Genomic DNA, 14,042 nt, shown 5'->3' with positions numbered 1-14,042 from the left:
GTTCCAATACTGTCTTGAAACCTCTACCCATGATCCATGTTCCTGGGGCCCTGCACATGCTCCATGGTCCTGTGGCTCTGCGCGCTCTCCGTGCTCCTTCAGTGCTGCTGTGTTTTAGTTACAGTCATGAAAACTCCCTTGATGGGTGATTAGACTTTCTCACCTCTGGCAGCTTCCTCCCTCCACAGAACTGGCCCCTTACTCCAAGTAGCAGCACAGTCATTAGAAAGAACTGCCTTCCAGCATTGCCAATAGCACGTTTACCCAGAAGGTGGGAAAGGACAAAGAGAGCAGCTAAGCCTCACCGAACACAACACGCCTGATGCTAGGAGTGGCAGGACTAGGGTCCTAGACCCGTGGTCGGCAAACTGCGGCTCGTGAGCCACATGCGGCTCTTTGGCCCCTTGAGTGTGGCTCTTCCACAAAATACCACGGCCTGGGCGAGTCTATTTTGAAGAAGTGGCGTTAGAAGAAGTTTAAGTTTAAAAAATTTGGCTCTCAAAAGAAATTTCAATCATTGTACTGTTGATATTTGGCTCTTTGACTAATGAATTTGCAGACCACTGTCCTAGACCATGGCTCATGGGGCCAGTTCCTGAAGGCTCCAGGGAGAGCACAAGTCCATCTCGTTCAGGGATCAAACAGCTGGAGAGAAGGGAGTGGCCAAGGCTATTCTCAGTGCCCACACCTTCCTAGATACAATCTTTTGAAGTCCAAGCTTCACTTTGGGCCGAGGGTATAGCAACAGCTGCAGCTAGTGAGGTCTTGATACTCAGGAGCCTGGGGAAAACCACAGCCACGGGTGTGCCTAACACAGTTCCTCTTGGGAGGCTGCTGAACCCAGCGGGTTACCTAGGATGGAGCATTTCTCTGCACCTCGGCATACTCCTAAGGGTCTTCCTGTAGACAGGTGGACTCTCAGGAAATGAAGTCTGTCTTAATTTCCAACATCTCTAGTCCCCTTAAATTGCCAAGCTTGATATGAACATATCTGAACCTTGCTTCAATCTACTGGCAACTGGACACAGCTGCCCAGTGGGGCTGGAGTACCTGGGAAGTTTCCCCAGAATCTGAGACCAGCTGTTTTATCTTCTTACTAGAGGCCCGGTGCACAGAATTCACGCACTGATGGGGGGCGTGGCCTGCGGGGATCGGCCCACTGTGGGAGCCCTGCTCATTCCAGTCAGCGGAGCAGCTGTGGCCCCGCCCTCTGAGTGGCTGCTCCCTGGTCTGGCATCTTCTGTGGAGCCGGAGCGCTCACCTCTCCAGGGGACCTGGTCAAAGCCGGGCCCAGGGACAATAGCACTGAGAGGCAGTGGAGTAGGCCTCAGTCCCAAGGCAGCCACAAACCCGCCTCCCAGACTCTGGGGTCAGCTCTGCGAGCCCAGCGGCAGTGGTGCTGTGCAGCCTGCAGGTGCCTGGAGGAGGCGCCAGGGAGTGAAGAGAAGCCTGGGGCAAGGAGGCAATAATCGCAGCCCGGGTTCCTGCCTGCCGGCCTGGGTTCGCAGCAGGAGCAGCTGCTCATCCCGGTCAGCCAAGTGGTGCTCCCACTATGGGAGCAAACTGACCACCTGGAGGCAGCTCCTGCATTGAGGGTCTGCCCCCTGGTGACCAGTGCGCATCATAGTGACTGGTCAACCAGTCATTCTGGTCCTTCTGCCGTTGGTTGCTGGGCTTTTATTATTGGTCCATAATGCTGAGGTCCCAGCAGGCATTGCAACAGAGTTTGTTAAGAATATAACTATTGTAAAAAAGATCTAAAACTGAAACATGCTCAGAGTATAGAAAAACAAACAAACAAACAAACAAACAAAACAAAACAAGGAAGTGCAGTAAAAACAGCTTCTGTAGCACAAAGCAATGAGTGAATATAGAGCTTCACCTGCCCCACAGCCGTGTTCTGAAATCAGGCTGGGAAGGTTGGTAGACCTCATCTTGAATGCTATTCCCATTCCATTCGATTGGAAATGACCACCAAGCATGCTATGAGGGAGATTCTGAGGCCATGTCAGAGGTCAGTGAAAGGATGTGCCCTGATTGATTATTGATCTGTCATGGGATAGATATTAGGGAGGCATGGAACACACACGTGCTCCACATTGATCACCACTTGTTAGCAAATAAGCAAACTGAGACTCAAACTTTAATACAAGGAGGAAAATAGGACCACCACTTCTAACTTCGGGTTTATAGATTTCCATCCAAATTTGGACCTACTGTTCTGCACCCCTCCCTTAGATCCACTCGTGCTGAACAGAGAGATACTGTATTTTGAGCGAAGTTCTGTGACCAGTGGAAGGCATGCAAACCCCTCTGCTTGCTATTGACAAATCTGCTGAGAAGAAAAAGGAGAGCAGACGTTCAAACTTTGCTAACCAGCTATTTAGAGAGACCCAGGTTACACTTATACCCTAAAATTCTGTCTTACATCTAGGAAAACCAATCAATCAATGCACTCCAAAACAGAATGGTTGGGAAGTAAAGTATGGCCTGTGTGCCTGGGGATCAGAGGACCAGGAAATGGAGAAGTTAAGTAGATCACATTGAAATGGGAAAATGTTCAACATAGTGAACATTGAAATTTTGCAATAGGGACAAAATCATGCACAAGATATAAATGCACAAGGACTAGAAAAAAAATAAACCCATGGATGCTGTTGAAGTGTAAGGGAGTGAGATAGAGGTTACTTCCCACTCCCCATGTTCCTGGCAATGTGTAATGTTATTGTGATGTCACTAACATTCACACAGGATAAATTATTTTTTAAAAAATCAAGCAATCATAAGGAAGTAGATATTTAAATATCTATATTATAGCTGTTGCCTTAATTTTGATTCAAGTTTGGAATCGAGATTTTTTCATTAAGCAAATTTATATTGATTATGAGCTTTATGCCAGGTCCTGTTTTAGGTACTTGTGAAAAACAGATCCCTAACCTTGATAAGTGTACCTATTAGTGGTTGGGTTTTGTGAATTAAATGTAAGCTCAGTGGTCACTGGAATCTCAGGTAGACTATTATAGATTATTAAAGGACTTAGGATATAATCTTATGGTTTTATATGGTCATATCTGTCATATCTGTGGGCTAACTGAAGCTGAGAGTTATTCCTGACTATCATTGTACATCAGCCATTAAAAAAATAATAGGGAGAACATATTTACCAATGTTATATCTGATAAGGGCCTAATCTCCAAAACTATAAGGAACTCATACACCTTAACAAAAAGAAGATAAATAATCCAATCAAAAAATGGGCAAAAGACTTAAATAGACACCTTTCAAAAGTTGACAATACAGAAGGCCGAGAGACATATGAAAACATGCTCAAAGTCGCTAATCATCCAAGAGATGCAAATCAAAATGACAATGAGATACCATCTCACACCTGTCATAATGGCTATCATCAGCAAATCAACAAATGACTGGTGCAGCCACTGTGGGAAACAGTATGGTCAGAGCAGGAAGGAGCCTTTGAATCTACCTGCTCCAATTTTTTCAGGCCACAGGTGTAGAAAACAAGGCCCAGGTAGGGAAAGGGACTCACTACGGCAAACTAAATGTCAATAATAAATTTCCTCCTTGCACGCTTCATGATTTGATTTGTAATGACACATGTGCACTAAGAATATGCAGGAAATAAAAGGGGGACCAGGAAAGCAATGATGATTTTTATGACATATTTTGAAAAGCTCTGAAGGAGACCTGGTATGTATGTATGTATGTATGTGCATGCATATGCATTTAGGTATATATGCATGCATTGAGTCCATAATTATGTAGGCCAACACCTTGCACTTGGGTAAGTAAATTTTAGGTAGTCAAATAAAGGACCACTGACTCAGCGGGAGAGGAGAGAACGTCATCTGCCATCTCCCGAGTCTGATGAAAGCATAATCTCTGAATCATAAAATTGAATTCCAGTCTCCAGGGACATCCCAGTAAAGGCTCCCAATGCCCCATGGTGGATGAACACTCGCAATCACCCTTCATTTAGGTCCCAAACACAGAGCTATTTTGACCAAAATACATATAGAAGGGCCGGCTGGCTAAAAGCTTCAGATCTATGCTGCCTTGCCCAGTCCTGGAGGAATTCCAACAGGAGTTTGTTACTCAGGTAAAACATCTGAGATGAAAGGAGAACAACTTATGATGTTTAAAGAGACCCTTGGCAGCTTATACACCGCCTCAGGGCAGAGCTTACTGAAAGGACCACACACAGCCAGGGAGAGGGTTCCACTCAGATGTATGGGCTGTTTCTCTACAAAGCCTGCTGGGTGCATTGTGCCCCAAACATAGTTCCCCTCCCATGCAAGGAATGTGAGGAGAACCCAGGCTGTGCCAGACGCAGAACTACCTCTTCACTTCCTTCCCTCCACTCTCCTAGGAAAACGGTACATGCTCAGGAGTAAGTTTAGGCTGCAGATTATTATTATTATTATTATTATTATTATTATTGTTAATCCTCACCTGAGGATATTTTTTCCATTTATTTATTTATTTATTTATTTATTTATTTATTTATTTAGAGTGGGAGGAAGGGAGGGAGAAAGGGAGAAAGCAACATCAATGGGAGAGAGACATTGCTTGGTGTGTCCTGCATGTACCCCGACAGGGCCAGGGATTGAACCTGCAACCCAGGTACGTGCCCTTGACCAGGAATCGAACCTAAATCCTTCAGCGTATGGGCTGACACTCTAACCATTGAGCAATACTGGCCAGGGCAACCTGCAGATGTTTTTTAATGCAAGTTTTTCCTTTAGCAAAAGTTCTAACGAATAATTATGATAGAAGTTCATGAGAAACAGCTGGGAGCCTATTGAAGTAGCAGGGAGTTTCTCCTGTGACATCTATGTCATGGATGTGAGGTGCCCTGGTTCCTCCAGTCTAGGAGAAAACAGACATAGTACAGTGTCTATGATCCCCCCTATCATTAACTCTCCAAAGAAATAGAGCAATTCTGACTATGCAATTGAGAATGTGGGTCCAGCCCAATCATAAAGGATTCGCCCATGCATGCCTCACCCATAAATCCACATGTGCATATACGTGCCAGTGTACAACTACATAAACTCACAAACATGCATGTTTATGCACCACACACAGCAAGACAAACCTACTTATCCACATGCGCACCCTGCAGGAGTACTTTCCATGCGGCAACCTCTGCTGTTTTCCTGTAGTGGAACTGAGTGATTAATGCTTCGTGCAAGGAATGTCTCCTTGCCAGGAGAACATGATTTGCTGTTCTTCGGGTAATGCGCATTATGCATCTGTTGATTCCTACTGTCAAGTTACCTGGCTCCATCGCAAACATGTTGTAATAGCAAAAGGAAAAAAAAATAAAACCACCCAGAGGCAAACATATAGGCGTTCTTGATATTCCTCCAGTGGATGACAGACAGCTGTAATGGTCTCACTTACATAAATGCAACTTACTTCAGCACACAACTCCCCATCCTTGCAGACGCCCAGGACCAGAAATCATTCTTTTCAACCTCGGGCCGTTCCTATTGTAACACCTGTCAACCTGTCTGTCAGCCCAGTGGACCCGAGCCTGGCATGTACTCGGGGGTGCCTGCATTTTTCAGGTCTCTGGAAGAGAAACATTCTATGGAGATTGAGTGATGGGCTGAGGATTAGGAAAAACGGCTCCTAGACATCCCAGGGCCCTGACTCTTAAGATTTACGGGAGGCCTCTTGGAAAAATCTATTACATTTTGTGTGTGCATATGTCTTTTTTAATCTCACAAATAAACAACAGAACTGATTTCTACGATACAGGAGAAGGGAACAGACCTATAAGGTAAGGTCTGTGTTGGGCTCAGCAGCAGCGTTGCAAGATGCCAGTAGCAAAATGCAAAGGGAAACTGACAGAACGGTACAGCCCTGTGTGTCTTCATTTACTCCAGAACTATTTGGTTAGCAAACTTGGGGAGAAATAGCCAACGCCTCTTGAACTTGAACCTTAAAAAATCAGCACCTATCACCCACCTGTGCTTGATTGAGTGGCCTGTAGTGTGATATCTGATAGAGTTGGACTCTGGCAGAGTGAGAATGAAGACAGGGTCGACTGTTTAATTAGTGGGTATTTGGCTAGGATAATGTAGCAAAAGAGATTAAGTGAATTCATTTTACCTCATCCCAACTCTGGATGTATGTTAGAATTACCCAAGGAGCTAATAAAAACCCCACATGGATAGAACCCCTCCACCCCCAGGGATTCAGACTCATTTGGACTGCAATGAGGCCCAGGCATGCATCCATCATCCACTTATGTATCTACGTACCTATACATTTATCTACATTTTGGGGGCTCCCAAGGTATGATTCCAATCTTCAGCCAGGCTTTAGAAACACCAAATTGGTTAGAACACAACTTCCACCATTACTCCTTGTTAAACTGAAGCATGAATCCACATAGTCAGCCAAGGAATATTTACTGAGCACATGTGAAAGCTCCTCTCTTACATCCCCAGGATACACTACTAAAAAGCAAAGACAAATATGGCCAGTATTAAGTTCAAGACCAAAGGCTTTCAGGCTGGGGAAACAGGGAAGAGCTAACATCACAGTTACGTCTGAAGCTCATCTGCAGGTAGAATTCCCTCTTGCTCAGGGGAGCTCAGTCTTGTGTTCTATTCTGACCTTCAACTGATTGGATGAGGCCCACCCACATTAAGAAAGTTGATCTGCTTTACTTAAAGTCCACTTAAATGTCATCTCATTCAAAAACACCATCACAGAAACATTCAGAATAATGTTTAACCTCATATCGGGGCACGGTGGCACCACTAAGTCAACACACGGACTAATCGTCACATGGCCCATGACGGGCTAAAAGAATGGGAAGAGGCTGGATGATACTGCAGCACACCAACAAAACCAGTGCAGAGTGTGAGGACGGTACGGAATGCCGGGTATCGTGGAGAGTGGGCAGGGAAAGCCTCCTGGAGGTGCAGAATAGAAAGGAGAGGCATTGAATGGGAAGTATTAAGTAAAAACTCTTGTAGACAGAAGGACTGACGTCCACAAAGTCCTATGAGCTGCTAAGAACTGGGTGAGCTTGAGAAAACGCTAGGAGGCTGCAGGGGCTGCTACACAGACAGCAATGGGGGGAAGGGCAAGAGGGGGCATTAGTGGGGCCGGCAGGGGCCAGGTCCCCCAGAGCCCTAGAGTCAAGAATACGCCAAAGCAGGGAAGTGACCGGATTAGATTTACATTTAGGATGTTGGATTTGTCTGAAGGGGGAGAAGTCGACTAGGGCAGTGGTTGGCAAACCGCGGCTTGCGAGCCACATGCGGCTCTTTGGCCCCTTGAGTGTGGCTCGGCGTTAGAACCACTTCTTCAAAATAGACTCGCCCAGGCCGAAAACCAACTTCTGCGCATGGGTCACGAAGTTTCAATCGCACTGTACGTGCGCGCCCCGCACCTGGTATTTTGTGGAAGAGCCACACTCAAGGGGCCAAAGAGCCGCATGTGGCTCGCGAGCCGCGGTTTGCCGACCACTGGACTAGGGGAAGCATCAGTGAGGGGTGGACAACGAGGTCCTGAAATGGTCCAGATAACAGATGAGTGCTCAGATGCTGCCATGTGACCTAACTCGTGTCTACTTTGGCAGAAGAAGGAAATGGAACTTTCTAGAGCATTCCATGTTGTGGCAGGTGGTGAGGGAAATAGTGAATTCCCACATTTCTGGCTTAAACAATTCAAAAGAAACAAGAGCTTTTATCCTAGTTACCAGCCTGGCTCAAGTTATACCCAATAGCAGCCTGCATTATGCAAATTGTGTATCCTAATTAATGTAGATCCAGTTTGATTTATGCAAATTCTTCCTTTGGGCTGTATTAGTCATTTCCTGCCTGCACCACCTCCTGCCCATCAGGACCACTTCCCCCCACTCCTCATCCCCACTGCTGCTCTGTGGGCCGGAGCCATGAGCGTGTCTGGGGTCAGTGAGCTCTGAGTGGCCATAGGGGCTGAGTCCAAGGACAGGAGGAAGGTGTGTCTGAACATCCAACCTGAGCCAGCACCCCCTACAGGCCTCTTGCTTTGAGAGCTTGCTCCTGAGCTCCTGCGTGCCACTGGCCCCCCTCTCCGTCAGTGTGTGACGGCTCCGGTCCCGGGTAGAACTCCTGTCTCAGAACACGCGCCCAGCCCTCCTGCGATGCAATCCCAATACACTCGCACGCCATCTGCATGCTGCAAAAATATTGACAACCCTCCGACCCCATCGTACCTTTTAAAGGCACTCCCACACAGGAATGTCGCCTTATTTTATTGAGGCAGCGTGTGTGTTTTATTCAACTCTGAACGCCAGGCGCCTAGAATAGCTGGCAAGATAAATGTCAATCAACTCTAGCATAATCAAGACACCCATTCCTGACTCATTAGGGCCCTCTCATTCCCTTTAAGCTTCTCAGATTTATACACTGTAATTAGAAACTTGGTGATTTTGACTGCTAAACAGAGAAGCTTAGAGGGACGCTTCACATGTCTGAATTTTAAATATTTTCACACTTCGTTAACCCCGTTGCTGGTGTAACATCTTCTGGCCCAATTCCCTCACACTGCGTGATTTTTATTTTTGGATAGAGATGAGAACAATTAATTGAATTCAGACACATATTGATTACTGTTTTTCATGAACTCTGAACAGCTTGTCTGTGAGTGATTTTATTGAGGAGTTGTTAAACAACTGTTCGGCTGGGCTGTGTCCCTCACGTCCTCATCCGGGCTGTAATTGCCTGTCTGCAGAGTTGATGGCCTATTTTTGGTGAGCTGTGTTGTGCACAAGAGCAGTCAGAATGGGAAAGGCCACACCCACCCTCTTCACACACTTGCCCCGACTGGGGAACACTGATATCCACTCAAACCGAAGCAGAGCTCTGGCAGGGTCTGTGGGAATGGCCTGATTCCCATTCCTGGTGAAAATACTCAGCTCTTTGGACCCCCATGTGAGCAGGGACATCACTCAGATCGTTCAGTGGCCACATTATTCATCCAAGGACTGCACTGCTTTCAGCAAGCGGAACTTTCCAGATCCAGACGATGAAGTTTTAGCATGTCTCTGGGACGAGTGCTTCTCACACTTCAATGTGCACATGAATCACCAGAAGATCTTGTTAAAACACAGACTCCGGTTCAGGGGGCCTGGGCTGGGGCCTGAGATTCTGCATGTCTGATGCCAATTTGTGGACATGGGGCCTTTGATGTGACCTAACTCTGCACCGCCTGCCACTCTGTGATCAAGAAGAGCATTCTGCCCTGGCTGGTTTTGCTCAGTGGATAGAGCGTCAGCCTGTGGACTGAAGGGTCCCGGGTTCGATTCCGGTCAAGGGCACATGCCCGGGTTGTGGGCTCGATCCCCCCGGTTGGGGGACATGCAGGAGGCAGCCGATCGATGATTCTCTCTCATCATTGATGTTTCCATCTCTCTCTCCCTCTCCCTTCCTCTCTGAAATCAATAAAAATATACTTTAAAAAAAAAAAAAAGAAGAGCATTCTGCATCTCCCACTAAAGTATAGGTCCCTGGAGATCAGACGCCATGGTCTGATTCCTAACCTGAGTTACAGCAGGAAAGAGGCAGATGTGACAAAGTTTCCACATCTCTACCTGGGCACATCTCTTCCAAGAAAAAGCCGAGCTCTCATTGCAGTTTCACAGACGATGGAAATGTTCTCACCTCCTGGAACATTTTTCAGATGTCCCAAAGATGCTGATGCACCCACAGCCACACAACGGCCAGGTAATTGTTCAAGAATATAAATCTGATTCCTAGGCCTCTTTATTCCTCTCTGGATAAAGCACAACTCTGCCCCTGCCCACCCATGGTCTTATCACTGTCCTTCACGCTCACAAAGCTTCAGTCACTCCAACCTCCTATTTGTCAAACATGCCAAAGCCATTTCTACCGCAGGGCCTTTGCACTAGCTATTTTTCTTCAAGTGACATCACCTCTTTGCTTTCAAAGACTGTCCACAGGCAAGGTTTCAACAGTAGAGCGACTCCAAAATGAGTTTAAAACCTTTGATTTTGTAGGTTTGACATCAATTTATTTTTCTCTTGATTCTTGTCCAGTTGGAGACTGGAACTGTCTGACACTTTCATAGTACAACGAGAAGACTGAAGCCCAGAGACAGAATGAGACAGAATCAAAGCCACTCATTTTTGCGGGGGCAAAACTGTCCAAGGACAGATCCAGAGGTGGAAAGCTGGAGTCACAGAGAAGAAAATGTAATCTTAACACAATACATAGTGCTTGGGCCTGCACTGCTTAACAATATTTACAGTATGAGACCGTTACAACCCACCTACGCCCCTCCCCCATTTCTGGCTCTTGACTTTGCTGGGTTCAAGGTTGAACTTAAGAAGGGGTAGACAATCTTGAATTTCTCTTTCATTTGTGTTATCCTATTTTTCTTTGTCACAAAATATACTTTTTGAGGCCAGAGAGGGTGGTTTTTAATTTATGGATTTCTCTCTACAATTACAAGAACCTAATTTTAAAAATCAAATTGGTTTCATCTAATTAAATTTGGAAATTGCCTCATAAACATATACTCTGTTATAAATGTCTTTAAAAGCAAGGGCTCCCGCTTCCTGTCTGGAGCAGGATTGGGTTGAGCCCAGCATGGGGGGTGCGGGGGAAGGGAGCTCCCCATCTCTCTGCTCAGGAGGACACACTCTTTTATCAAGTGTCAAAACTCTCCAAAGACTCCTGTGGTCTACAGCAGTGCTTCTCAAACTCCAATGCCCATGTGAATCACAAACGGGCATCTTGTTAGACTAGAAACTCTGGTTCGGGAGCTCTGGTGAAGCTCAGATGATGTATTTCTAACCAGCCCCCAGGCGTTGCTGATGCGACTGGTCCACAGACCACACTGACTAAGGGGCAGACACATGCACTTGAATTCAGGATCCATGAATTTGCCATCATGTGACCTTGGTCTTTTCATTTCACCACTCTGAGTCTCAATTTTCTAATTTTTATGCAATGATAAGAGCTAACATTTATTAATGAGATTTCTAAATGCCAAACAGAGTACTAAATGTATATTTATATATGCTTATAAATATAAATGAAAGGCTACAGGATAAACCCAAGGTTACATAGCAAGTAAGTTACATAGCGGAGGATCAATCTTGGCCATAGTCCAATACTAGAAATGAGCTCTATCAAGCCCTATCAAAGCTTTGTTAGTTTGTTTTTGTTTTGCAGTAAACTTCTATACAGCTTGCTGTAATTCTGAAAGTATTTAGGAAGCCACATTGTGTTGGCTTATGAGTCGTTCCTGCCTGGGGAGGATCTGCTCCATCTCTGATATAAGGTCCTGCTAATCCTGGGACAGCATCACTTGGATGACAATAAAGAATGCCTTGTCCCCAGAGCGATGTTAAAGCTCGAGAACCAAGTACCCCAGGGTAGGGAGTGACGTTGGGATTCTTTTGGAAGCCCAGGGACTGATGTGGGTAGGATGGGCATTATGCGAGTATTGTGGATGAATCAGAACTACTGCTTGCCAGGCCTGGGACCGCTTGGCTATGCCAGGACAGCCCAGCTCCCCGAGTCCTGAGACCGTAGCTGAAGAGATGGAGAATCCCTTCAACGCACAGCATGCCCCTTTTCTTTGTCACCGGGGCTATCATGACAGCACAACAGTATGCCTGCGTTTTCCTCCCACTGAGTCCCTGCTTGTGTCTCACTCACCTTTATGCCCAGTGGAGCTCTGCACAGAGCAGGTGTTCGCCCACCGCAGGCTGAAGTCAACAGAATGGAGCCACGACAAGAGATACAGCCAAAGGGGCCGCCTTACCTCGTACAGCGTGATGACCCCGTTGGTCTCATTGGGCGGTTTCCACTGGATGTAGATCTTCTCCTCAAAGGGCCCCCCTTGGATGGACTCTAGAGGAACCGCACCTGGAACTGCAGAAGGGAAAAGTTAGGAACTTGATGTCACCTTCCGTCTCATGTCCCCAGCCCCACTGACCTGGAACAGGAGTTGGCCACGTTTTCCTGTAAAGAGTCAGATATTAATTATTTTGGGCTTTGTGAGCCATACGGTCCCTGTTGCAACTACTCAACTTTGCGTTTGTAGCACAAAGAGAGCCTTAGACAATCCTATATAATAAAAGCCTAATATGCTAAGTGTCCAGTCAGCCATCCAATCAATCTAAGTGCAACTGCTTGCTATGATGTGCACAGACCACCAGGGGGCAGACAGTCAACTGGCCAACCAGTCGCTGTGATGTGCACTGACCACCAGGGGGCAGATGATCTGACCAGTAGGTTAGCTTGCTGCTGGGATCTGGCCGATAGAGACAGGCTGGACACACCCTGGAGCCTTCCCGAGGTCCCTCCCCACCAGGGGGCAGATGCAGCAAACAGGCGGGTGGTAAGGAATGAGGGATCCCAGACTGCAAGAGGGTGCAGGCAGGGCTGAGGGACCGCCCCCCAGTGCAGGAATTTCATGCACCGGGCCTCTAGTCCATAAATAAATGGGCATGGCTTCATTTCACTAAAACTTTTATTCCTAAAAACAGGCAATGGGCTGGAGTGGACCCACAGGCCACAGTTTGTTCACCCCTCTCCTGGAAGCCCGATGGCTTTTCACCTGCAGACCGAGCAAGCCTGGTCTTGACCTAAACCTGACCAGGGTTGGAGGACATCTGTAGGTCCCCCAGTCCTGCCAGCACGTGGGATTCTGGGGCCAGACTCTTGCCTTAGGACTGGTATTTGCAGAATGCAAAGTGAGCTTCACTTGCCAAACCCTGCCCAATTTTCTCCAGCTACAGGAAGTGCTTCCTCGGTTGAACCCATCGGGAACTATGTGCCCTGAAGTCTCAATCCAATTAGAAGGAGCTCGCCATGCTCCAGGGAGGCAGCTAGGTCGTCTCGCGGCTGAGCCTCCAATGTCTGGAACACGGTGGATGCTTAATAACCATTTGCCGGCTGGGTGAATAGGGAAATAAATGACCTATGCCAGCATTTTGCCCTAATGAGCAAAACCTTTCCTAGGCTGCTTGGTACCCAGGTCTGTCTCCCAGCCAGCATCCTCCTGCTGGACTCCACCATCGTGTGACAGCCTGGAAGATGCTGAACCACAAAATAAATAATTCCCCGAACTTCTTTATAACCCCCAAGAGAATCGTGAATTCATGTAAAGCATTACGGGATCTATTTATATGTTGGCCTTATAAAAGCCAGTCCTTTTATGAAGCACTTGCGCTTTGATCAGAATTTTACATACATTATTTCATTGAAGCCCCAAACCAGCTCTGCCAGTATGTATTATCTCTTTTGCGCCGAGAAGAGAACTGAGGCTAAGAGAATTAAGTAACTTGCTCAAGGTCATATGGCTCTTAAATTATAAAGAGGGAGCTGAACACCTGTCTGTGAGTTTCAAAGCATATACTCTTAATCACCACGCTCGCCTCTCTAGATAGAGCATTGGCCATATGTTGCAATCAGTTCCCTATTGTTAAATTAAAATATATTTCGTTTTTCTCATTATGGACCTGATACTCAGGATTTGTTGACTATTAAGAATATACAAACAGATTTAAAGAAGAAAAGAACAAAATCACTCCTATTCCCCAGAACTGGAGGTATTTTTATGCCTTATGCATATACCTATTCATTTTTAAAAATTAAACTCCTACTGTGCATTTTGTGTTGTGATCTTTTTTTAAAATATATTTTATTGATTTTTTTACAGAGAGGAAGGGAGAGGGATAGAGAGTTAGAAACATCAGAAACATCGATCAGCTGCTTCCTGCACACCCCCTACTGGGGATGTGCCCACAACCAAGGTACATGCCCTTGACCGGAATCGAACCTGGGACCCTTCAGTCTGCAGTCCGATGCTCTATCCACTGAGCCAAACCAGTTAGGGCTTGTGTTGTGATCTTCTTTTATAGCTAAACAAATCACACTTAGAAAAACCTTTACATGTTCTTTGGGGCTATGTGTTTTAATGGCTGCCTAGAGAAGGACAGGCCCCATTGCAGTCACCAATCCTGTATTACCGGGCATTACATT

General features: G+C 46.3%; 1 protein-coding gene across 6 annotated transcripts in view; it reads right to left on the bottom strand.

The window, feature by feature from the left end:
• PTPRT (protein tyrosine phosphatase receptor type T) overlaps nucleotides 1-14,042 on the bottom strand; it is a 932,116-nt gene that overhangs the window by 305,798 nt on the left and 612,276 nt on the right. For all 6 annotated transcript variants that reach the window (XM_079783687.1, XM_079783689.1, XM_079783688.1 and 3 more), the window contains exon 9: nucleotides 11,818-11,927. In XM_079783687.1, the coding sequence (XP_079639813.1) occupies nucleotides 11,818-11,927 (110 nt within the window). The remainder of the gene's footprint in view (nucleotides 1-11,817; nucleotides 11,928-14,042) is intronic.

This window comes from Cnephaeus nilssonii (genome assembly GCF_951640355.1).
Source record: "Cnephaeus nilssonii genome assembly, chromosome: 11".
NCBI classification, from domain to species: domain Eukaryota; kingdom Metazoa; phylum Chordata; class Mammalia; order Chiroptera; family Vespertilionidae; genus Cnephaeus; species Cnephaeus nilssonii.
The sequence above is the reverse complement of the archived record's forward strand: the minus strand, read 5'-3'. Positions and strand labels throughout refer to the sequence as shown.